Source organism: Furipterus horrens, unplaced genomic scaffold (assembly GCF_987537825.1).
Source record: "Furipterus horrens unplaced genomic scaffold, mFurHor1.1.pri manual_scaffold_7, whole genome shotgun sequence".
NCBI lineage: Eukaryota > Metazoa > Chordata > Mammalia > Chiroptera > Furipteridae > Furipterus > Furipterus horrens.
This window is the reverse complement of record NW_028327177.1, coordinates 84,704,321-84,728,604: the sequence shown is the minus strand read 5'-3', so window position 1 is coordinate 84,728,604 and position 24,284 is coordinate 84,704,321. Positions and strand designations below refer to the sequence as shown.

The window sequence follows — 24,284 nt, the reverse complement described above, 5'->3', positions numbered from 1 at the left end:
ACTAAAGCAGAAACAAGATCAGAGAGGTTACATGATTGTATGGGCCACACAGCTATGCAGCAGCCCCAGTCTTCACACCAGGACTTCTTACTCATTCTGCACTTAGTTCTCTTTCCTGCCACAATTATTTTTCGGGGTGATGGTGATTTTCAATGGTAAATATAATTCAATTTCAGCTACAACGAAATTTTTCATACTGTGGTCATAAAAGTTTTTGAATAAAGGGGGAGTAGAAAATAATAACTAGCAAAAATAACACTGGATAAATACTTTAAATGGATGAATTGTATGGTATGTAATTATATCTCAATAAAACTATTAAAAATTTAAAAAGCACTAGATGAGACGTGAGTAATACGGCCTTTAGAAATGATTCGATTTTGAGGAAGCCACGTTTGTTCCTTCATTTTCTTATCTGTGAAATAGAGCTGCCATTACCTGTCCTGTCTTTGCCTAGGGGTGAAGACAAAATGGATCCTCAATGGTAAAACCCATCACAGTGCATGTAAGGCCGTACTGCACTAGATGATACTGAAAAGAACTCGAGAACAAAGGGACTTTATTAATTTCTTATGACACATGAGCCTCCTAAAATGTATAGGTAAAGAAAGCCAGCCCAACTTGCAAGCACCTGTTCATGAGATCATCCCTTTTCAAAATACTGAAGTCACTGAAATAGCAGCAGCAGGAAGTTCTGGAAAATAGAGATTACACAAGCTTGTTCCCCTACAGTACAGTTACACATACCAGGAGGACGCATTCTCCAAATCGAGGGCTTCCTAACCCATTAGCATGACAGGCTGGTTGAGAGGTTCTACTTTACCAGTCACATGGGTCAAAGAATCAAAATAAACACAAGCGTGGCCAGAGATATCCAAACCTATAACAGAATCCCAAGTCTCGCCTGGCCTACTCATGTTCAGAGGCACACACACTGCCCCAGACTCGGAAACAGACCTCTTCTGAACTTCCTTCCCATTTTATGAAGGAAATGTAAACTAAAATGGTACTTGCTTTCTTTTCCAGTAGGAAGAAAGTTTCCATGTTCCAATTCCTCATTTATTGGTTTCATAGAAATGCAACATTGATACCAAAGCCTTTATACAAGCAAAGATAAAACATAATTTTCCAGTTTTTAAAAGGCTGACATCACTTTTGCCCCAGTTCCTACATAGTGGTAAGTTTAAAATCAAGCCATTTAGCTCACACTGAGGTGCAATAAAATCAGCAGAAAACATAAATGGAAAAGCATGCCAAAAATGTAACCATAGTAACACCACAGATGCATCAAGAAATGGTGTGCTTCATTCCCCACTTCTTAAATTGGAATCTAAGTAGGGGAAAAATTACACAGAGAACAATCATAATTCTGGAATTACTAAATTCTCCAAAACTGCACTCAACCTGCAGTTCTAGAACTTCAGAGTCAGCTGAAGGACTGCTACAGAAAGAGCCCTAATGGCTTAAGAGATGACACTTAGCAGATACCTCATTTCCCCATGACTCTGTTTCCTCATTTGTAAAAAGGGTATTAAAAATCCCAACCTCAAAAGGTTTTCCTAAGAGTAAAATTGGACAGTAACATCAGAGGCAGGAGACCGGAGGCCCTGGTCATTGTTAAGCTTGTTTTTATTGGCTTTCCTTAGTGCCTTGGTTTCTTGATCTATAAAAATAACATGATAATCCTGTTTCACCCATGTGATTAATATTAAAAATTATTACTAATCCAAGTGTAAGCAATTATTATTAGGGTATTATTAGGATTATAGTTTTCAATTCTAATGCTGAAAGCCCAAGAGAACTAAGTCAGAATTTCCCATTAATGCATTAACACATTTTCTCTGTCCAATGCAGCTCTGCCACTCTGCAGAAGGGGATAGTAACTTGGGCACTCTGACCCAAGTTACTTGAAGTCCACCTCTTTTCCTCTTGGAGTCTTGGTTTTATCAATAAGTACAATGGAGGATAGGGGTCTATTCTAAAATCTGATCTCTGAAGGTCCCAGTCTAGATGTATCGTTTAAGTCTTTGCAGAGCTATGGCATGCCTTCAGTTAGGTTATGTTTATTATTTTACAGTAGTATCAGGATATATTCACACTCTAGCACATTACTTGCAAAATATTATTTTTTAAAAAAAACAAATCACAGCAATAAGCAGGGTACCTTGAACTTCAATTTATTCTTCCTTTCTTTTATTGGTTAAAATACAATATTTCTAAAAAGATATTTCAAACTTTGAAGGATGGAGTAATAGAAAGGATACAAGAAAACTTCCAGAATCATTCTTTCTTCTTATCTTGAATGAAACCAAATACTTGCATGTCTTTCCAGGTTTCCTACCTATGACTTGTTGTATAGGGATGAAATTTGGTAGTGCATGGTAACACTTCACCGCAACCGAGCTGCCAATAATCTACTTCATAGGAATCCCCCGCCCTCAGGGCTCAGTCTGAAGGCCTGATCCATACCATGAATAACAATTATGGTTAACATTTAGGGAGGCTTACACCCTGCCCGTAATAAAACAAAACTGACGTACGCATTCCATTTACTCCTCATGAAAGTTCTATGAAGTTATAAGTATGACTGAGATGCTCTTTACACTGATGTAAAAACTGAACCTTACAAAGGAGAAATCACTTGCCTGGCATTATAAGCTAGTAAATGGCAGAGCCGATACTTGAAAGCCAGGTAATTCACCTTGTGCTATTCTGTGTGTCCCATTGTGGATTATGATTCCTGGATTTAAGGAGCTACTGAGTGAGCAAGCCGTCACCTGTTCCAGGCAAGCTCTCCTCTCTCCCTCCAATTTTCACACAGACCCCCATCAGTAAGGTGCCCAAACTGGTTACTTACAAGGCACGGCATGGCGATACAGATTATCCCTTATGGTCTGCTGGAGCTCGTGATCGGGAGACCCTTTCTGGAACCGCTGGTTGAGAAAGTGTCGGAGATCCTTGTTCAGCTTTCCTCCTGCAGGAAATATATTAAAACAGACAGAACACATCAACAACAAGGCTTCCCAGAGGCCGAGCAGCCTGAGAGCTGTGTGGGAAAGCCACAGGAAGCCCTTCTATTCAGCCGCCCCCAGTCATTAGGAGGACTGACTTCAGGTTTTTCGCTGCAGGGGAGGAAGCAAGCAAGAATGTAACAATGATAAAGCAGCATTAAAACAGCATTAATTTGGGGGCACCACTTCACCTAATACTAGAAGGCTAAGAATTTAAATTAGGTTATTACATTAAAAATATGTACCACAGACATTTGCAGGCACTATTAGAGAGAGAGTCAATGGCTGACATCCTAAAGAGGACAATTTGCAATAGCTGACAAAGTGGAAAATGTCCTTTGCCCAAGGACCCATCCAATTGATGGAAATTTGCCCTATGGATATATTTGCATAAGTCTTCCAGAATCTCCAGTATTGTTAATTGCAGCAGTTTTATAACAGCAAATAAACAAAAATAAAGACAAAAAAACCTGGAAATAACCGCCAAGGATCAACTAGTTAAAGCAGTTCATCTAACTAGTAAACATGGTACCAAAGCTAGATCTTTTTGTGTTGATGTGGTAGGAAAATATGTAGAATAGTGCATGCTGTGTGATCCCTTTTGTGAAAAAGTAAAATTAGGAGAGACCATGTAATAATAGAAGAATCATCAGAAAGTTTTAACCACAGTTTCCCTTAGGGAGAAGGTCTTGAGCATGGGAAATAAAGGAGCTATCACTCCTCATTATATAGACAGATAGAAATATAGTGATCTCACTATCCTGTGTTGACTTACAAACACTAAATATATATTTCTTTTTTAAATTAATGTTGTTAGGCAATAGTTAACTGGGTGGAGCTTTGTGTTTATTTCTTTGTAATTCTCTACAGTGACAGAACAAAAATAAAGCTAAAAAATTATATTGTTAAAAATATGTGCCCTAAGAAGAAGGTAATTATTTTCTTTTTAATTATAAACACAAATTAGGATTGGGAAGATGGCGGAGGAGTGAGGAGAGGCTGCGGTTTCAGGCTCCCAAGACCCGTCTGCAGTTTGGGCTAATTGCAGACAGAACATCTCAGTGAACAAGCTGGACATTGGCAGAAGTCGAGCCAAGGCACTGCTGGATTAGAGAAAATCCATCTGGGAACAACCTGTTTAGTGAGGATAGCGGAGGAAAAGGGGACGAAACGGGATTCCTGACTGGGGCGGCTGCCCGAGCTGCAGCTGGAAGTACACAAAGGCTTTTTGGTGACCACAGGCTACCCCGGAGAGGAGTCGGGAGGAGAGCGGATCTCTGCCCCCTGGCAGAGACGGGACTCGACCAAGTGGCATTGGCGCTGAAGGACAGGAGACAGCGTGCTGCCAGGCAAGTGAGAACAGAATTCTCCTTTATATTTTTCTCTAGTGGATGGTGGAGAGGGGAGGAAAGTTTGGGGGTGGTAGGCCATTCTTGAGGAGCGCAGGCGCAGAGGCGCGCTCATCCACTCCCCAACCCTACCCTTGGGTCGCGGGGGCGCACATAGGGAAGTGCTCTCACTCACTGGCCCAGGTGCACGGGGCCATGAGTCCAGGCATCCCTCGGACACTCCCCAATGGACATAAGATCAGTGCCCCAACGGGCACAGGGAGGGCCCACTGAACACGCAGAGGACCGTGTGCAGATACCCCTAGACAGCTCCCGTGTGCGCCGGGCCCTAGGCCGGAAAGCAGACCACTAGCGCAGGCCCTGTTTGTGCCCACCCAGAGGGGTGAGGGAAGGCGGGCGGCTGCAGCACGGGAACAGCGGGCGGCAGCGACTCACGGACGCTCACTTCCACTGAGCACAAGTGTCCGCGGCCCCGCCCTAAGAGGCAAGAGACAAACTCCTGGAGCTCGGCTCAGCGGGACTAAGGGCAGGGGCACGCGAGTTCGAAAACACCTCAGCCGGGGGACAATAGGCGGTAATCGCGGGGCAAATTCTCTGGCCACCCAGGCGCGTGCAGGGATGCTCGCAGGGACACCTCGGCGCGAACATAGAAACACCACGGCCCAGCAACAATAGGCGCCAATTGTGGGGCAAGCTCTTGGCCACCCCACCTGTGCAGGGGCTCGTGCGCAAGGACACCTCAACTGGCTCCAGTGGGCAGCAAGGGAGCACGCCTTGCCAGCAACCCCGGGCACGCACCATTTCGGAACTGCAGGCGCACACCATTGCTGCAAGAAACAAGAACCTCTGAACCACCACACTAGACCAGCTGCGGACGCAGAAAAAGAAGGCGACACACCAAGGCTAAAACGGAGTAAAAACATCGCTTTTTTTTTCTTTCAATTTTTTTCTCTCTTTCTTCTTTCTTTCTTTCTTTCTCCTATCTTCTTTCTTTTCTTTCTTTCTTTCTTTCTTTTTTCTTTTCTTGGGTTTTTTCTTTGGGGGGGGGTGGGGTTTCCTCCCCTTCCAAAAAGGAAAACAAACTTTATCTCTAACGTGTTGCATATAACCTCTCCTTCTCACCCTTTCTCTTTAATCGTTGTTTATTTGTTTGTATGTCTAGTTTAGCCCCCCATCACTCTAAATAATAGAATATAATTACTATATAAACCCAATACAATATAATCCCACTTTCTTACTATATTATGCATTTTTCCATCCTTTTCTTCTATTTTTATTAACATACAATGTAAATATTACCTACTGGCTTGCACAGTCTCAACTATTATTAATCTATCACCCCCTCTATCAAAAATTATATTTTTCCTCCCCAACAACAACTCTTATCTATTCTTCTTATAGGATAAAAGCTCTAATCTCTTTACATTTACATTAATATGGGCTCGTTGGCTGACGATAGCGGGATAGAGAGTGGGGGATGCTTTTTGAGGGTGTGGGTCTCCTGCCTGGGCTGTGTGTTTATGTTTTTAACAGCATATCGACAAGAGAACTACCAAAGAACATCTGAAATATAACCAAACAGCACAAACAAACGACATAAAGGGTAACCCAAGATAATCAGGCTCAGGAGATCAAAGAGACTGCACCACTGAAACCCCCAGATCTCTGATAAAGAATCTCACACCACAAAGGAGGGAAGTCAAAGCAGACCCCCCCCCAAAAAAAAACAAATAAATAAATAAAAACAAACAAAAAGAATCCAACATGGTAAGACGCAAAAGTAACCCCTCAATGAAGAGAAAAGAGGAATCCTCAGGAAGAGAGATAGATGAAATAGACATAGCCCAAATGTCAGACACAGAATTCAAAACAATGGTGGTAAAGAAGCTCAATATACTTGACATCCTTAAAAACAACTATGACAACCTCCAAGGAAGTTACCAGCAGCTCCAAGAAAATTACAGGGAACTTGCAGAGAACTACACCAGCATAAAAAAAGACACAGAAACTGTTAACAAGAACCAGGAAGAACTGAAGAATTCAATCTCTTAACTGAAAAACACAGTAGAATCAGTCAAAAGCAGACTAAACGAAACAGAGAATCGGATTAGTGAGTTAGAAGATAATGTAGAGAAAAACTCCCAGACAATACAGCAAAATTAAAAAAGATTGAAAAAATATGAACAAGATGTAAGGGAATCACAGGATAGCATGAAAAGAAATAATATCAGGATCATAGGAATTAGAGAGGGAGAAGAAAAGGAGCATGGAATTGAAAAACTGATAGGAGAAATAGTGACAGAAAATTTTCCGAACCTGATGAGAGAAAAAGTTATACAAGTTCAGGAAGCACAGAGAGTTCCAATGAAGAGGAACTCCCCAAAACTCACTCCAAGGCACATCATAATTAAAGTGGCAACATTTCAAGACAAAGAGAATCCTAAAAGCAGCAAGAGAAAAACAGCAAATAACATACAAGGGAGCTCCGATAAGGCTATCAACTGATTTCTCAACAGAAACATTACAAGCCAGAAGGGAATGGTCAAAAATATTTCAAGCAATGAAAAACAAAGGCCTACAACCAAGAATACTCTACCCAGCAAGCCTCTCATTCAAAATGGAAGGTGAAATAAGGAGTTACTCAGACAAAGGAAGACTGAAAGAATACATCTCCACCAAACCAGCATTGCAAGAGATGCTAAAGGGAGTGTTCGAAGAAAAAAGAAGAAAAGAACAAGAGAGGAGAGGAACAGGGGTACAAAGGGCAATGAATAAATACACGTCAATAATAACCTTAAATGTAAATGGATTAAATGCTCCAATTAAAAGACATAGGGTAATGGAATGGATAAGAAAACAGGACCCACATATTTGCTGTCTACAAGAAACACACCTGAAAACAAAAGATTTACACAGACTGAAAGTAAAGGGATATAAAAAAATATTCCAAGCAAATGGACCTGAAAAAAAAGTCGGAGTAGCAGTCCTCATATCAGACAAAACGGATTTCAAAGCAAGGGCAATAAAAAGAGACAAAGAAGGACATTTCATAATACTTAAAGGAACAATCCATCAAGAAGATATGACTTTGATAAACATATATGCACCCAACATAGGAGCACCCAAATACATAAAGCAAATACTAGAAGACCACAAAAAGGATATCAACAACAACACACTCATAGTAGGGGACTTCAACACTCCATTATCAACAATAGACAGATCATCAAAGCAAAGAAATACCAAGGATATACAGGCATTGAACAACACACTAAACCACATGGACCTAACTGATATATATAGAACTTTCCACCCCAAAGAAGCAAAATATACATCCTTTTCAAATGCACATGGGACATTTTCAAAGATAGACCACATGATAGGACACAAAACAAGCCTCAACAAATTCAAGAGAATTGAAATCATATCAAGCATCTTTTCAGACCACAATGCCTTGAAACTAGAAATCAACCTCAGAGAAAAAAATCAAAGACACCCAAACTCATGGAGATTGAATAACATGTTATTAAATAATGAATGGGTTAACAATGACATCAAAGAAGAAATCAAGAAATTTCTAGAAACTAATGATAATGAGCACACAACAGCCCCAAACCTGTGGGACACAGCAAAAGCAGTCCTGAGAGGGAAGTTCATAGCAATACAGGCATATCTGAAAAGGATAGAAGAATCTCAAATAAAAAATCTAACCCTAAAGCTACAAGAACTAGAACAACAACAAACAAAGCCTAGGGCAAGAGAAGGAGGGAAATCATCAAGATCAGAGCAGAATTAAATGACATGGAGACCAAACAAACAATCCAAAAGATCAACAAAACTAGGAGCTGGTTCTTCGAAAAAATAAACAAAATCGACAAGCCTCTAGCCAGTCTAATCAAGAAAAAAAGAAAGAAGACCCAAATAAACAAAATCAGAAATGAAAGAGGAGAAATCACGACTGATACCACAGAAATACAAATGATAGTTAGAAATTACTACAAACAACTGTATGGCAAGAAATTTGACAATCTAGAACAAATGGACAAATTTCTAGAAACATACAACCTTCCAAAACTGAATCAAGAAGAAGTGGAAAGTCTCAACAGACCAATAACAAAGAAGGAAATTGAAACAGTAATCCAAAATCTCCCTGCACACAAAAGCCCTGGACCGGATGGCTTCACAGGCGAATTCTACAAAATATTCAGGGAAGAACTAACTCCTATCCTCCTCAAACTGTTCCAAAAAATCCAAGAAGAGGGGAAAATCCCAAACTCTTTCTATGAAGCCACTATTATCCTAATCCCCAAACCAGGTCAAGACACAACAAAGAAAGAAAACTACAGGCCAATATCACTGATGAACATAGATGCCAAAATCCTCAATAAACTATTGGCAAACAGGATCCAGCAATACATCAAAAAGATCATACATCATGATCAAGTGGGCTTCATTCCAGGGATGCAAGGATGGTTTAATATTTGCAAATCAATAAATATAATACATCACCTAAACGAAATGAAAGGCAAAAATCACATGATCATATCAATAGATGCAGAAAAAGCATTTGATAAAGTAAAACACCCATTTATGATGAAAACACTCAGCAAAATGGGAATAGAGGGAGCATACCTTAACATCATTAAGGCTATATATGAGAAGCCTGAGGCCAACATCATACTCAATGGACAAAAACTGAAAGCATTCCCCCTGATCTCAGGAACTAGACAAGGTTGTCCACTCTCTCCACTCCTTTTCAACATAGTGTTGGAAGTCCTAGCCACAGCAATCAGACAAGAAAAAGAAATAAAAGGCATCCAAATTGGGAAAGAGGAAGTAAAACTTTCATTATATGCAGATGACATGATAGTATACCTAGAAAATCCTATAAACTCCACTAAAAGACTACTCGATATAATAAGTGAATTTAGCAAAATCGCAGGGTACAAAATAAATATACAGAAATCTAAGGCATTTCTGTACACCAACAATAAAATAGCAGAGACAGAGACAAAAAAGAAAATACCATTTACTATAGGAACAAGAAAAATAAAGTACCTAGGAGTAAACTTAACCAAAGAGATAAAAGACCTGTACTCTGAAAATTACATAACATTGAAGAAAGAAATTAAGGAAGATACAAATAAATGGAAGCAAATACCATGTTCTTGGATGGGAAGAATCAACATCATCAAAATGCCCATACTACCCAAAGCAATTTACAGATTCAATGCAATCCCTATTAAAATACCAATGACATATTTCACAGACCTAGAACAAATACTCCATAAATTCACATGGAACCAAAAAAGACCCCGAATAGCAAAAGCAATCTTGAGACAGAAGAACACAGCAGGAGGAATCACAACACCAGATATCAAACAATACTACAAAGCCACTGTGATCAAAACAGTCTGGTACTGGCATAAGAACAGACATATAGATCAGTGGAACAGAACAGAGAGTCCAGAAATAAACCCAGGCCTCTATGGTCAACTAATATTTGATAAAGGAGGAAGGAACATAAAATGGAGTGAGAAGAGCCTCTTTAACAAATGGTGCTGGGAGAACTGGATAGGGACCTGGAAAAAAATGAAACTAGACCACCAACTTACACCACACACAAGAATAAACACAAGATGGATCAAAGACTTAAATGTAAGCCGTGACACCAGAAAAGTCCTAGAGGAAAAGATAGGCAAGAAAATATCAGATATCTCACGTAACAATTTCTTCACGGATACATCTCCTAAAGCAAGAGAAATAAAGAAAAAAATAAACAAATGGGATTACATCAAACTAAAGAGTTTCTGCTCAGCAAAAGAAAACATCAGCAAGATGAAAAGGAAACCAACCATATGGGAAAACATATTTGCCAATGACATCACAGACAGGGGACTGATTTCCAAAATATAAAAGAGCTGATACGACTCAACATCAAGAAAACAAACAACCCAATTAAAAAATGGGCAATGGACCTGAACAAACACTTCTCCGAAGAGGACATACAGAAGGTCCATAGACACATGAAAAAATGCTCAACGTCATTAGCCATCAGGGAGATGCAAATAAAAACCACAATGAGATACCATTTCACACCAGTCAGAATGGCCATCATCAACAAATCAACAAACAACAAGTGCTGGCGAGGATGTGGAGAAATGGGAACCCTACTGCACTGTTGGTGGGAATGCAGACTGGTGCAGCCACTATGAAGAACAGTATGGAATTACCTCAAAAGATTAAAAATGGAACTGCCTTTTGAACCAGCGACTCCACTACTAGGATTATACCCGAAGAATCTCGAAACACCAATTCAAAAGAACTCATGCACCCCTATGTTCATTGCAGCACTGTTTACAATAGCTAAGTGCTGGAAAGAACCTAAGTGCCCATCTGTAGATGAGTGGATCAAAAAACTCTGGTACATTTACACAATGGAATACTATGTAGCAGAAAGGAAGAAGGAACTCCTGCCATTTGCAACAACATGGATGGAACTAGAGAGAATTATGCTTAGTGAAATAAGCCAGGCAAAGAAAGCAAAATACCATATGATATCACCTAATACAGAAAACTAAAGAACAACACAAACAAAGGAACTAAACAGAACAAAGAGCAGAATAGCAGTCAATAGGGGGGACGGGAGAGGGAGAGAAGGGGGATAAGTAAGGGAAGGGTTTAGTCAAAGAACCCGTATAAATGACTCATGGACATGGACAACGTGGAGGGATATGACTGCGGGAGAGAGGGTTGGTTGGGTGGGGGAGGGAAATTGGGGGAAAAGGGGACAACTGTAATTGAAAAACCAAAAATTGAAAAAATAAACACAAATTATAGTCTACAGCATCTTCAGAAGGCCTGTAACATAACATTCATTCTCAATGGAGAAAGAGGCTTCAGTGTCACCTAAAAATAACAAGGCTCAAATTATCCTTCCATTTTTAGACAAGATAAAAATTAGGTAAGAGCATTTCTAGCCTTAGAGAAACAATGCAGCAATTCAGGATCCATTCAAGCCGCAATATTCATGTCTTCAGATAATAACTTCCCCATGGTCAAAAAGAGAAAGTCATGAGGATGACAGGAATAGTTATGATAATGATATGTCCTACCTAAGGCAGGAAACTATGGTTCTTTATTTTAATGTCATGTACAAAACAAGATTCCCTGCTATGGTTGATCATTTTAGAATATACTAATAAAAACTAATCTGAACTATTTTGAGTTGTATTATACTTAAAAGTTTCAAGAGTCCAAAAAGAAAATACATATATTCAAGTCGTCAATCTTAGGTCATTCAATATATATTCAATTACTCATCAAATATTTGCTTGTTTATTAATTTATTATGTTTTTTTATTCTCACCCAAGGAGATGCTTATTGATTTTAGAGGGGGAGAGGGAGAGAAAAAGAAAGAGAGAGATACATTGATGTGAGATAGAAACATCTATCAGTTGCCTCTTACATGCTCCTGACCAGGGACCAAACCCAGAAGCTAGGCACATAGCCTGATTGGGAATTGAACCCATGAGATTTTGGTTTATGGGGCAATGCTCCAACTAAATGAGCCACACCAGCCAAGACAAACACCCATATATCCCACTTACTCCCCTCTAAAACAGGCACAAGGTTTGATCAGACATTTCACAAAATAATATATATGATTGGCCATTAAGCTCATGAAAAGATATTCAATATCAGTTATCAGAAAAAGGCAAATTAAAACCACAATAACATCCTACGGCATACTCACTAGTAGAGCAAAAATTAAAGACTGACATTCTCAAGTGTTAACAAGATTGTGGAGCAATGGGAACTTTTATACATTGCTAGTGGGTATATAAAATGGTTCATTCTCTTGGGAAAACAATTTAGGAGTATCTTATAAAGTTAAACTGTAACTAACTAAATGACCCAACAATTACACTCTTATTTATTCAAGCAAAGTGAAAGCAAGTCCACACACACACACACACACACACGCACAGAATTTGTAGATTAATTCTTCATAGCAACTTTATTCATTACATAATTGGCCCAAATTTGAAACAACCCAAATGTCTATCAACTGGAAAATGGATAAGCAAACTGCGTTATATTCAAATAGGATGCTACACCACAATTAAAAGGAGTACATACATAATATTAATAAATCTCAAATACATAATGCCAAGCAAAGGAAGCTAGACACAAAAGTGAACATATTGTACAATTTTATCTTTACAAAATGTTTTAGTAAAGGCTAGCTAAATTCATAATGACAGAGGGCAGTTAAGTAGTTAGCCAAAGGTAGACAAAGTCTGCAAATGGGCACTGAGGATTTAAGATCTATGGAGTGTACCAATGGCAGTTTCTTGGCTTTGCAATTGTATTGTAGTTATGTAAGATGTTACCACTAGGGGAAACTGAGTGAAGGGTACATGGGACCTCTGCACTATTTTTTACAACTTCCTGGGCAGGGACAATGATTCCAAAATAAAATATTTTTTAAAAGGGGAGCATAAGGAAGCTTTTCGGAGGAGATGCCAGTAAAATATATCTTGGTTATGATAGTGACATCACAAGTTTATAAATTTGTCAAAACTTACAGAGCTGCACACTCTTACATAAACAAGTACATTTTATAATATGCAGATTATACTGTAATACAATCTATTTCAAGTGTTTAAAATATACACAATTATTGAATAACTATGTGGTAGGTACTGTTCTAAATGCTTAGTTCTCAAATCCTTAGAAAACTTAACTAAAGGAAAGAATAAAACTTGTCAGTTAAGACAGACAGGCCTGGGTTCAAATCTTGGCTATGCTGTTTATTAGCTAGTGAGCCCAAGTGCACTGCATAGCCTCTGAACCCCTCTCTTCTCATCTGCAAACACAGAGCACGGATATCACAATAGTTTCATCACAAGACTGTTGAGAGGATTAAATGAGACTTGTAGTGCTTAGCAACGAGAAGCACTCAATATGTGATGGAAATTACTGTTAAGAAAATACAGCATGGACAATTGAGGCAAGAGGGAAAGAACTGGTATCAGTCCAAAGGTGAACTGTTACTTTAAAAGAAAAAATTCAGTTAAACATAAAACCTATCCTGTTAGCTTAAACATAGTGAAAAACAAAATATAGGCCTAGGAAAACATGGATTACATGATATTTTTAGAGTTCCTGAAAGGGAATAAAACTCTACTTGTGCTCAACTGGTCTGGACACATGTGAACTTGTTAACAAACATTCAGTACATGATATATTCCAGGCACTGTTCTGGAGTTGAAGTTCAGGCAATGAAACCAACTGGTAAATCACTGATATTTAATAGTCATACCTGCGAACTCTATCCCTAGGTATAAAGCACTCTGTAATTTGACCAAAACGATAATAATGTTTATAAGCAAAATCTCTATTACCTAGAATCTATGGTTCTATACTCCACCTAGGAGACCACAGTCCTAGATATTAAAAAGATCCTGACAGTTATCACTTGAGCCTTGAATACCAATGATGTCTATGAGATCCAAATACACTGCTTGAGTCAAAAGCAAAATCCTAAAGAACATTTGGGATACAGTATGTCTTTATCCCATATATACCATAGGTTCACACATGAGATACCTATCAAGGTAAACCAAGGACATATAGATTGGAAGGTATTTAGACACAGACATTCTTGGTTTACAATTTGAGCTTTACATTAAAACTAGCCAAGCCAGCTACAGTTTATGATCATGGAACTGAAACTCCTCTCTACTGTGGATGTGCCAAAAGGCAGGGTTAATTATGCTGCTGTTAACATTTACTCTGTGTCTGAGACAGTTGTAAACAAAGAGCCTCAACCTTCACATTACATTAGCAATACTGTATTTTTGGGCATCTAATCTCAAATTAATTGCCAATTATTTAGGGGACATGCCTATAAATCTCCTCATAATTGTCAAGGGCAGTGAGCCAATAAAATAATAAGTTGCAAGACAGAGTTTGTCTTAGCATCTGCACTTTCTTTGAAATTCAAGATTTGTTTTGCAAATGGAAAATAAAACATAGGTCAGGAATACATGGAACATTTTCCAAGAAAAGGATTCAGAACTTAATTTAAGATATTTTATAATATAAATGGGAAAATGGGGTTTAGACAGCCCTAGCTTTACCATTATTTTTTATTTTAATATTTTATCTACATATCCAGAGATGTTTTTTACATTTAAAACAATATAGAGCTGCTTTTTAAAATTGCATTAGTTTGCAGAAATTTAACCCTATAGGTTGATGCAACTTTAGTTATTTTAAATGTATAATATTTCATTTAAGAATATACCAAAATATATTTCTCCTTCATAGAATATCGGGCTATCTCCATTGTTGTGACAATGTTGCAATGTCACTGTAATGCCTTTTTAAAAACAAATGTGTTAATATTTTTTTCCAGACTACCTAAATATGAAAATGGACATAGATATCTTTAATTGGTAAATTCTTCTCCAAAATGGTGGTGCCAACTTACCTCCCAGCAACAGCTTTTAGAGGTCCTGCTTCCCCACACTCAGGGCAACATTTGCTATTATTAGTATATCAGGGGCCCCTGATATCACCCACATATTTCATGATTCACCATCAGAATTCACAGTACACAGTATGATTTTTTTAATAGTAAAAGGGTGCAAAACAATACCAACAAAGGGAAAGGCTCATGGGGCAACAAAGTTCAAAGGCCATCAGATGCCAGCTTCCCACAGTCTACTCCCATTGGAGTCATACACTCAATTCCCAGTCGTCGTCGGCAGCCGTCCGTCTCGAGAGACGATGGTGTAGCTTCTTAAGTGTCTATCTGCACCGCCGAGAATGGCTGTGCAGTCCGACTCGGGAGCGACACGGTATCTGTCTCCTCCCGTGTTGAATCGACATCTTGTGATGACGCTGGAGTGTCCTCTCCAGTGAAGCTGAAGCTACAGAGCCTGGGCAGGGTGATATGGAGGGTCTGCTGTTGCCAATTCCCAGTACAACAAGATATAACAACAACGTGACACTCTGGGAAACTCATTAGGCACTCAGGGCCCAGAGTTTTTATTAGGAACTGGTCAAGTAGATAGCATGTACCTGGCATGAAACAAAACTCTAGATTTTTAGAAGGAAAGCATAAATAATATCTTTTGCACAAAGAGTTAAAACAAAGTGAGCCAATGGAGAGAACCTCTCTGAAATCCAAGCTCCCAGATTCCAGCCAAAAGTCATCTTGTTAAGTGGCCTTTCACAAGAATAGTCATTAACTCTTTTTGCACAGTCCATCTTTTAAAAATATTTTTAATCTAATAAGGATAAAGTGACATCTTGGTGTTATACTAATTTACAATTATTGATTACTAGTAAAATAGACCATTACGTCTCGTTTTCTCTTTTATGTTTCCTCTCCTGTAACTTCCTGTTCATATTCTTTGTGCATTTTCCTAATGCATTGTTTTGTTATTCTTGGTAAAAATATGACATGATTTCTTTATCAATTATTTATTTTCCAAATTTTGCTTGTCATTATTTAAACATGATAGGATCCCCTAACATAATTGAGAGATGCTGTTTCTCCAACTTTTCTTCTCCTATGCTAGACAGTTTTCTGCCAACTCAACCAAAAGCATCATTTTCAAGATGGTGGGTTTTGAAGGAACTCTGCTTGATCTGATCTCTGCCTACTAAAGGAAAATGCTAGTCAGTAGAAATATCTCCATGGTCAAGAAACTAGGTTTGTAGTGAGAACCTTTTTCAGCCCTCTCTAGTCATCTGTTTCTGACCAACAAGGCAAAACATAGCTTTCCCTGTACCAGATGAGCTCCAAATGACCCACCTCTACTAGGTCAAAGAATGTTGTTTCATTACAATCAGAACTTAGACTTTAATACATTTCAATTTTTCAATGTTGAGGAAAACTTGTATACAAATATTAAACTAATCATTTCCAGAAGATTTTGCTTTAGCACAGAATTTCTTCATGAAATGATTATAGTTGTAAGAAAGACATTTATTAAGGCAACATAAAAAGTTTGCACTGCAGTAGAGCTATTGCAGCAAAAATCTGTCAGTTCAGCAGTTTAGTTTTAGAAAGAATAATTTTTTTAACTTTATTTATTTTTAGAGAGAGGGGAAGGGAGGGAGATAAAGAGGGAGAGAAATGTCGATGTAAGAGAGAAACATTTGCCTCTCATACATGCCTCATCCATGACTAAAGCTGCAACCCAGCCATGTGACCTGACCCAGAATTGATGAGGCAACCTTTTGCTTTGTGGGACAACATCCAACCAACTAAGCCACACCAGTCAGGGCAAGAATAAGTTTTTAAAACCAAAATTATAAATTGAAATACAAACTAGTTTTATAGTCACTTAAACTTACAACCCAAAATACACTGAAATGAGCATTGTTTGAAAAAGATGTTTGTTATTTATTTATTTCTGATACATTTGTTAACTACAGAAATAATGTAAATTATTGATGAGTTAGTGCTTGATGGGTACAGAGTTTCCACTGGGAAAAATTATAAAGGTCTGAGGATGGATGTGCTGATGGCCGCACAGCAATGCGCTACTGCCACAGAACTGTACACTTAAAGCAGTTAGCATGATAAATTTCATGTTATGTGTATTTACCACCATAAAAAGACAATATAGATTAATTACAATATTTAAAAAGTACACCAAAGTACAAAGAAAGTTAAATCAAATGTAACTTCATTTGTATCACCCTTAACATTTTAATTGTGTACGTACGCACATGTATTGTACCTACCTACGTACTTAAAATACACTCAGACATTTAAGGAGATCCATTCACTCATTCAACAAATATTAAATGTGTCCAGCCACATACTCTTTGGGCCCTTAAGATCCAACAGGACAACACAAAATCCCTGTGCAGGGACTGACACACATGCTTTAGGAAGGCAGACAGGGCTGGCCTCCAGGCAGAGACTACTGTTAGATGCGAACTGAAGGAAGACAAGAGGCTGGCTACCTCCACACAATGCGGGGGGAAGAGTGTTTACACAGAGGGACAGCATGTACAAATGGTTCAGAAGTAGCAAAAAGGTCAGCACGTTGAAGTAACGGCATGAAACTCAGACAAGCGGTGGCAGAGACTGAGGCTAAAAAGAGGAGAGGAAGCCAGACAGTTCTGTGCCACACAGGCCATGAAAAATAGCTGGCATTTTATTCCAAACTCAGTAGGAATCCACTGAAGTGAGTTTAGTCAGAGATGGGGGAAGGAGTGGTCTAAATTCTGAAATGACTTTTGCAGCTGTGCAGTGAGTCAGGCATAGAGGCAGGTGACCGGATGAAGCCAATGGAGCTGACCATAGGAGACCTGGAGTCCTGAGAAAAGGAGATGCCCTGGCCAGGAAGTGGGCAGGAAGGGACAAAGAGGAGATGCAAAGCTGGAACTGATACAGTTTGCTGATGTGATGGAGGCCAATAGCAAAGGCAAGGGAGGAGTCTAAATGAATCCAATGTCTGGGCTTCCCTGGTGATGAACAGATTTCAGGGAACACAGAGTTCCTATCATGTTTGAGATGTGTAGGTTCATGCCATATATGTGCACTTGTATCCAAATGTTATAAAACAGAATTCATAGCATTCCCAATATACTATTAGTGCTCAAACATATAGTTTTATTAGCTATATAGTATTTTATCTTCTCACTCCATCACAGCCTATTTAACTATTACCAATTACTAAGCATACTTTCCGTGTGATCATCCTTCTTATATAAAACCTATCTTTATTTCTGGTTATTTTCTCATGATTCCTGAAATGAAAATATTAGAACTAAAAGTATAAAAATGTTTAGGGCTTTTGATACAAATTCCCTCCAAAAAGATTTTATCAGCTTCCCTTCATCTAGTTTGATTTTAAATGACTCCAAAATATCAATATGGATTTATCATAATATTATCAGTTTCATTTTAAGAGACATTTAGATATATTTCCTTTAAAAAACTACTATAAACAATGCTGTAATGAAAAATCTTGAATAAGAATTTTTGCTGAAATTTCCTAAGACAGGAATTACTAGAGTAATAAGTATGAACATTACTTTAAATATTCACATAGTGAGAAATTGCTTTCCAGAAATGTTATACCTGTTTCTAAAGTCAAAAAGAGGTATGATATCACTAATCTGACAATTACACTGTCAAAATGGAAATGACTTTCCCCTTTTAATTATGTGACTTAAAAAATTTCCCACCCATACTTCAAATATATGCCAACACTGTCTTAGTGAGACAACACTGATGGTAAAACTGCTTCTTTTCATTTGAGAAACTGCTGCTTCCAATAAGAAAATTAATTTGGAGAATGCCCTGTTAAGAAGTAACGAATGAAACTCCATTATCATATATATTTAAGTAAAAACACTAAAAAGAAACAAACAAAAAAAGCCTTTGCTTCTAAAAAGCACACAAACGGGGAACTTCCACTCAGTGTGCCAGTTCCTTACAGAATTACTTCCAAGCCCTCTTCTGTCAAATGACATGCAAGCATTGGTCTAGATCAGGGGTCAGCAAAATTTTTCTAGAAAGGGTCATGAGCCAGGTACATAATTTTCCAGTCTTGGGAGCACATCGGGACTCTGTCCAACTACTAAACTCTGCCTTTGTAGTATGAAAGTAGCCACAGATTATATGTAAACAAGTTTGTTTTCCAATAAAGTCTGACTTTCAAAAACAGACAGCATATTTGACCCAAGGGACATAGTTTGCCAACTCCTGGCCTAGATGTTGGCCCTGCATCTCCAGGTTAGCAATTCTCCTTAAGCAATTCTTGGGGTGGAGGTGGTGGGTATTCATTGTCTCCAATGTTAGCCTAAGCAGCATTACACAGAAACTTGTTAAATGCAAATTGTGAGGTCCATCCCAGCCTTACTGAATTAGAACCTCTGAGCATCCCTTTCAGAAATCTATGTTTTAACAAGCTTTCCAGGTGATTCTAATAGGTCCTAAAGTTTGCAAATCAGTGGTGTAAGCCACAGCAAAACCCCCTAAGAAAATGTGGGCAGGTAGGCTCTGAGAATGAGCCTATTTGCCAATTTCTCACAAATGTTTCCCATCTCTGGCAAACCTAACAGGTACAGCAGAAGTGACTCCAGACAGGTGGTACCTAATCAGACTCACAGAGATTAAATCCATTCCTCCAGTGGTACAAAGACAGTTATTCTTTCAGCCGTGTTTCTATAGAACTTAAACAAAATGAAAAAGAAGAATGTGCAGTGAGTGTATGATGTGAAATAGAGGCTGCAGGACAGATCTCTATGTGCTGATGAAGCTCTAGAAACTACTATTGACCTTGAACTCCCAACATGGACAAGCACAAAACGTTCTGCTAGCACTTCAGGACATTTGCTTTATATATTCTGACTGCTTTCTCTGTTCTTTTTCTCTTCGAGAATCTTTTTATAATGAATTATGCACAGGAAAAAAAGCAAGGTTTAAATTCCATCACCTCCATTTTTTCATTATTTCCAGCCTTTTTTTTTTTTGTTTTTTTTGCGTCTTATATTTATTCCAGTAAAACTAGGGTATTAGAATAACATCTGTTTAAAAGTAAATAAATAAAAGATTTAAATAGAGAAAGCAGAAAGCAATGTTGGCAAAGTAACAAAGGTGAAATGAGTTTATGACCAGCCTTAACCAACAAACAGTTGTGCAGCCTCACTGAAAGCTTAAGTCAGACATCTCTACACTCAGAACAGCAAGTAGGATCTGAACATGTGCGTGTGTGAGTGTGTGTGTGCGTGTCTGCATGTACACATGTGCATGCCCTTCAAAAAAACACTATGCCCTGACCAGTTGGCCCAGATGGTTGTGTGTCATCTCACAAAGCAAGTCGCCAGTTGAATTCCCAGTCAGGGTACATGCCTGGGTTGTGGTTTTGATGCCCAGATTGGGTGTGTATGAGAGATAATTGATCAATGTTTCTCTCTCCTTCTTTCTCCTTCCCTTCCCCTATCTCTAAAAACAAATAAATACAATCTTTTAAATATATAGATAACTCTAAAAAAAAAAAAGAAAACCCTACTTTTTAAGAAGACACTCCATTGGGATCTAAAAAAAAAACCTCTGCTCATATGGCTTACTGGTCTCCAGTGATAAGAGTGAACATTTCTTGCCCTGGCTGCTGTGGCTCAGTGGATTGAGCATCGGCCTGCGAGCCTAGTGCTGCTGGTTCGATTCCCAGTCAGGGTACATGACTAGGTTGCACACCAGGTCCCCAGTTGGGGGCGCGAGTGAGAGACAACCACACAGTGACGTTTCTCTCCCTCTCTTTCTCCTTTCCCCTCTCTCTAAAAATAAATAAACAAACAAATAATTTTTTTAAAAAAAGAGTGAACATTTCTTAAGCACGTTTGACAGACCAGAATAACAATCCTCACTCCAACCCAGAGAGATTGGTTCTATTTCCAGCCCCATTTTACAGAAGAATAAACCAAGGCTTGCAGATGGCCCTACCACCTAGGTAATTTGGCAAAATGGAAGTATGTATAAATATAGAGAGTTGGAATGGGTATATCAAGATGGGACTAGCTGGTGAGTCTTGGTGACAGGGATGTCATTATGTTGTTCTTTCAACAGCAGTAGGGGTTTGAATTTTGTCAAAACTAAAAAGTATAATGAAATTGTTTTCGTATACACCATGCCACTATAAAACAGCAGTGTGAATCTCAATATAGAAACCAAAGACTGACTTTCCATCTAAACTGTTAACATTGTAAAGTTGTCCCAATATCCTTCGTAATGCTCAACATTTGCAGAAACCGAGAAAGTGACATCTAACTGGCACTGGCCTCCAAAGAACACTCAGCCAGGGATGTCTCATAAGCAAGGTACCTTCCCAGAAACCAGCCCCTGTACTATTGGGCCTTAGGACAGTACCGACGAATAAGATGTTTTAAATGCTTTCATGTAAATGTAAGCTGAGATCCCACTGACATTCCAGAGCCTGGAATATCCATAGTAATTAACACAGCTGCCGCCCTGCCTGTACAACCTCACTCTAATTTATTCTCAGACAGGAATGGATAATCTGGATCACAAACTATTCTAATATGGTCTGATATTAGTCACACAACAGCAGGCTGGGACCAGAGTTCCAGGCACTCTGACCCAAACTGGGAAATTTCACAGAAACAGGGTTATAATACTTCACTGGAATATCTGCTGGATTATGAGAACAGAGACCACCAGCAATATCAACATCATTAATGGGTCTGAAAAGGGTGGGACCATTTCCCCTCAGCAGAGCATCCTTAGGAATTTCTTCTTTGCACAACACCCCTCTTAAATATCTTTCAAATATGGAAACAAAAGAGAGAATCACATGGTCCCAGCCCAGAAAGAATGCAAAGAAAAACCTCTCAGGCATCAGTAGAATTCTAGAGTAGGGGCACACAAAAGTTTTCTGTGAGGTCAGATAGTGAATATTCTAGGCTTTGCAGGTTGTGAGATCTGTGTTCCCATAGATCTACTTATTTGGCAGGAAATCAGCCCTAAACAATATGTAAATGACTGCATGGCTCCATTGTAATAAAATATTACAAAAACAGGCAGGTTTGGCCCACAAGCTGTACTTTGCCACCCCATTCGAGAGGATTGTGTCTCTCTAAAACTATTCCATATTTTCCCAATATTGCCAGGGTGTGCAAGTGTGTGTGTACATGTGCAGGAAGCTCTGGGTGTGAAAACCACTCCCTTAGAAAAGGAGTAGCAAAGTGAGCCTGGGGTCTGCACTGATGAGACTTTCACAGAAACACTGAACAGGTTAAAAATACCCCAACCCCACATCCTCATATTTCAAGGCCTGGAGAGCCTTCAGAGAAATTTATCAAATGACTCCTGAAATAAAATTTGACTGGTATCAATCTCCAGTTTATATAAATATGCAGAGTAGAAGAACTTATACATTATAAATACAAATTTCCCTTTGATGATTATAAATTTGATGCCTTATCATAAATTGCTTTCAAGAGTATTACCTCATTTAAACTAATAAACCCCAGTGAGAATGGTGCCATTATTCCCACCTTTAAACAGATGAGGAAAGTGAGACCCCCAGTGCTGAAGCACTCAGATGCAGGATTAGAACCCAGATGTCCCCCCCAAAGTTCTACGCTTTCCTCCCTCCACCTGCACAACTCCAAACAAGGTGTTCATCCAGCAGTGAAGAGTGGAACTTAGTTTTGTTAAATCTATATAATGACATTCTTCAAAACTATCAAGGTCATGGAAAAACAAGGGACAAGTAAGAATCTGGTGCAGACTAGAAGAGTCTAAAAAGACATGACAAATAAATGCAATGTTGAGTCCTGCACTGGGTCAGGGACAGAAAAGGAACGTAAGTGGAGAAAACACTGGTGAATCTGAGTTCAGAGCAGAGTTAATAGTAATATACCAATGTTAACTTCTTACTTTTGACAGGTGTACCATGGTTATATCAGCAAATTAGTTGAATGAGATTCAGGAACTCTATATCATTCTTGTAACATTTTTCCATTTTAAATGTTCCAAAATAGTCATTTTTTAAAAAATGTATACAGTGCACTAAACACGTGAATGTGCCTGTGTGCAGGGTTCTCCGGCTCTTTTGTGTGTTGAGAACCCACTAAGGTAAGAATTCTTAGAGATTCATCTCTCTGGATTGATCACAGCTACCATTTTTAGAGAGTTTAGTACATAGTACACCTGGTTAAAAAATATTTGGGAGACAGTTCTTATCTCATAAACTGATCATCAGATATTTCTAATCTCCATAATTCCATAAGCAATGATCATTTTCACACTCTATTTTCATTCTGTCTCACTGCAATCTTTCAGTTGCTATTCCAAAGTGATTATAAATAATGGGGCTACAAAAGTCATTCAGTAATCAGGACACTCACTGGCCATATGCCCACCTTGATAATCGAAGTGATTCATGAAAGGCAGCTCAATCACTCAGCTTGCTTGGTTTCCTCTCTGACAGGCTCTCCAATTGCTCATCAACATTACTCTCAACAGCGTCTTGTTTTTGACTAGAGAGCAAACCAGCAAGCCAAAGTGCTACAGCTTTTTAAAATGTATATGCAAGTAGAGAAAAACAAACTTAACAATTTTTTCTTACCATTCCACATATCCAGAGGACAGGAGGGAAAAGCACAGAATGCAATGAATCAACACAAAGTCCCAGCCTTCGTCATAGAATGACAGAGACCCAAATGAAATCAGAGGACTAAAGAACTCAAACCTGGCCAACCAAACCTTGCCCCTCAACATGCAAGACCTCAGTACACAGGCTTAAACCCATTGCATGACTCACCAAGTGTCACCGATAGGAGTCAGCCCTCTAGATATCAGCATCCCTGTTCTTGGCAGCCCCGCAATCATTGTGACAACCCTAATAGGGCAGTCCCAACGCAGGAGGTAGGTAAATGAATGCAGTCAGAGACAATTATTGTTTAACTGTTAATTTCTTTTTTTTTTTTTTCACTTAGCTCCAAGAGCATATTAGAACAGAATATTACAAAAGGGCCATATTGATGAAGATTGCATTTGTTATGCACAGGCTTATGTAAATATGCACGTCTTTTGGTACAGGGCTGCTAACTGTGAGGCTCAGCACTGGGACCCAAGGTTTGAGCTCATGTTCTAGACCCTCATGTTCCAGCAGAGGCCCTCTCTGACAAGGCCTGCTGCAGGAGGCCCTCCATCAGTGACTACCCCATTGTTCTGGTTTACTGTGCTCAGAACCATTGTCTTTTAAATACTTTATTTTCCTTTTTTCTTGTTTGTTATCTGTCACTTCCCCACCAGGAGGTTTTCATATGAGAGCTGAGACCCTCTCTGCTTAGAGGAGGACTTGGCATACACTTAATGACTGACTGGATGAATAACTAAAGAATGATAATACTAAT

At 38.8% G+C, this 24,284-nt stretch overlaps 1 protein-coding gene across 7 annotated transcripts in view; it reads right to left on the bottom strand.

Annotated features, from left to right (window-relative positions):
• MAGI1 (membrane associated guanylate kinase, WW and PDZ domain containing 1) overlaps positions 1-24,284 on the bottom strand; it is a 671,948-nt gene that overhangs the window by 264,735 nt on the left and 382,929 nt on the right. For all 7 annotated transcript variants that reach the window (XM_090283881.1, XM_090283876.1, XM_090283877.1 and 4 more), the window contains exon 2: positions 2,858-2,974. In XM_090283881.1, coding sequence (XP_090140007.1) covers positions 2,858-2,974 — 117 coding nt within the window. The remainder of the gene's footprint in view (positions 1-2,857; positions 2,975-24,284) is intronic.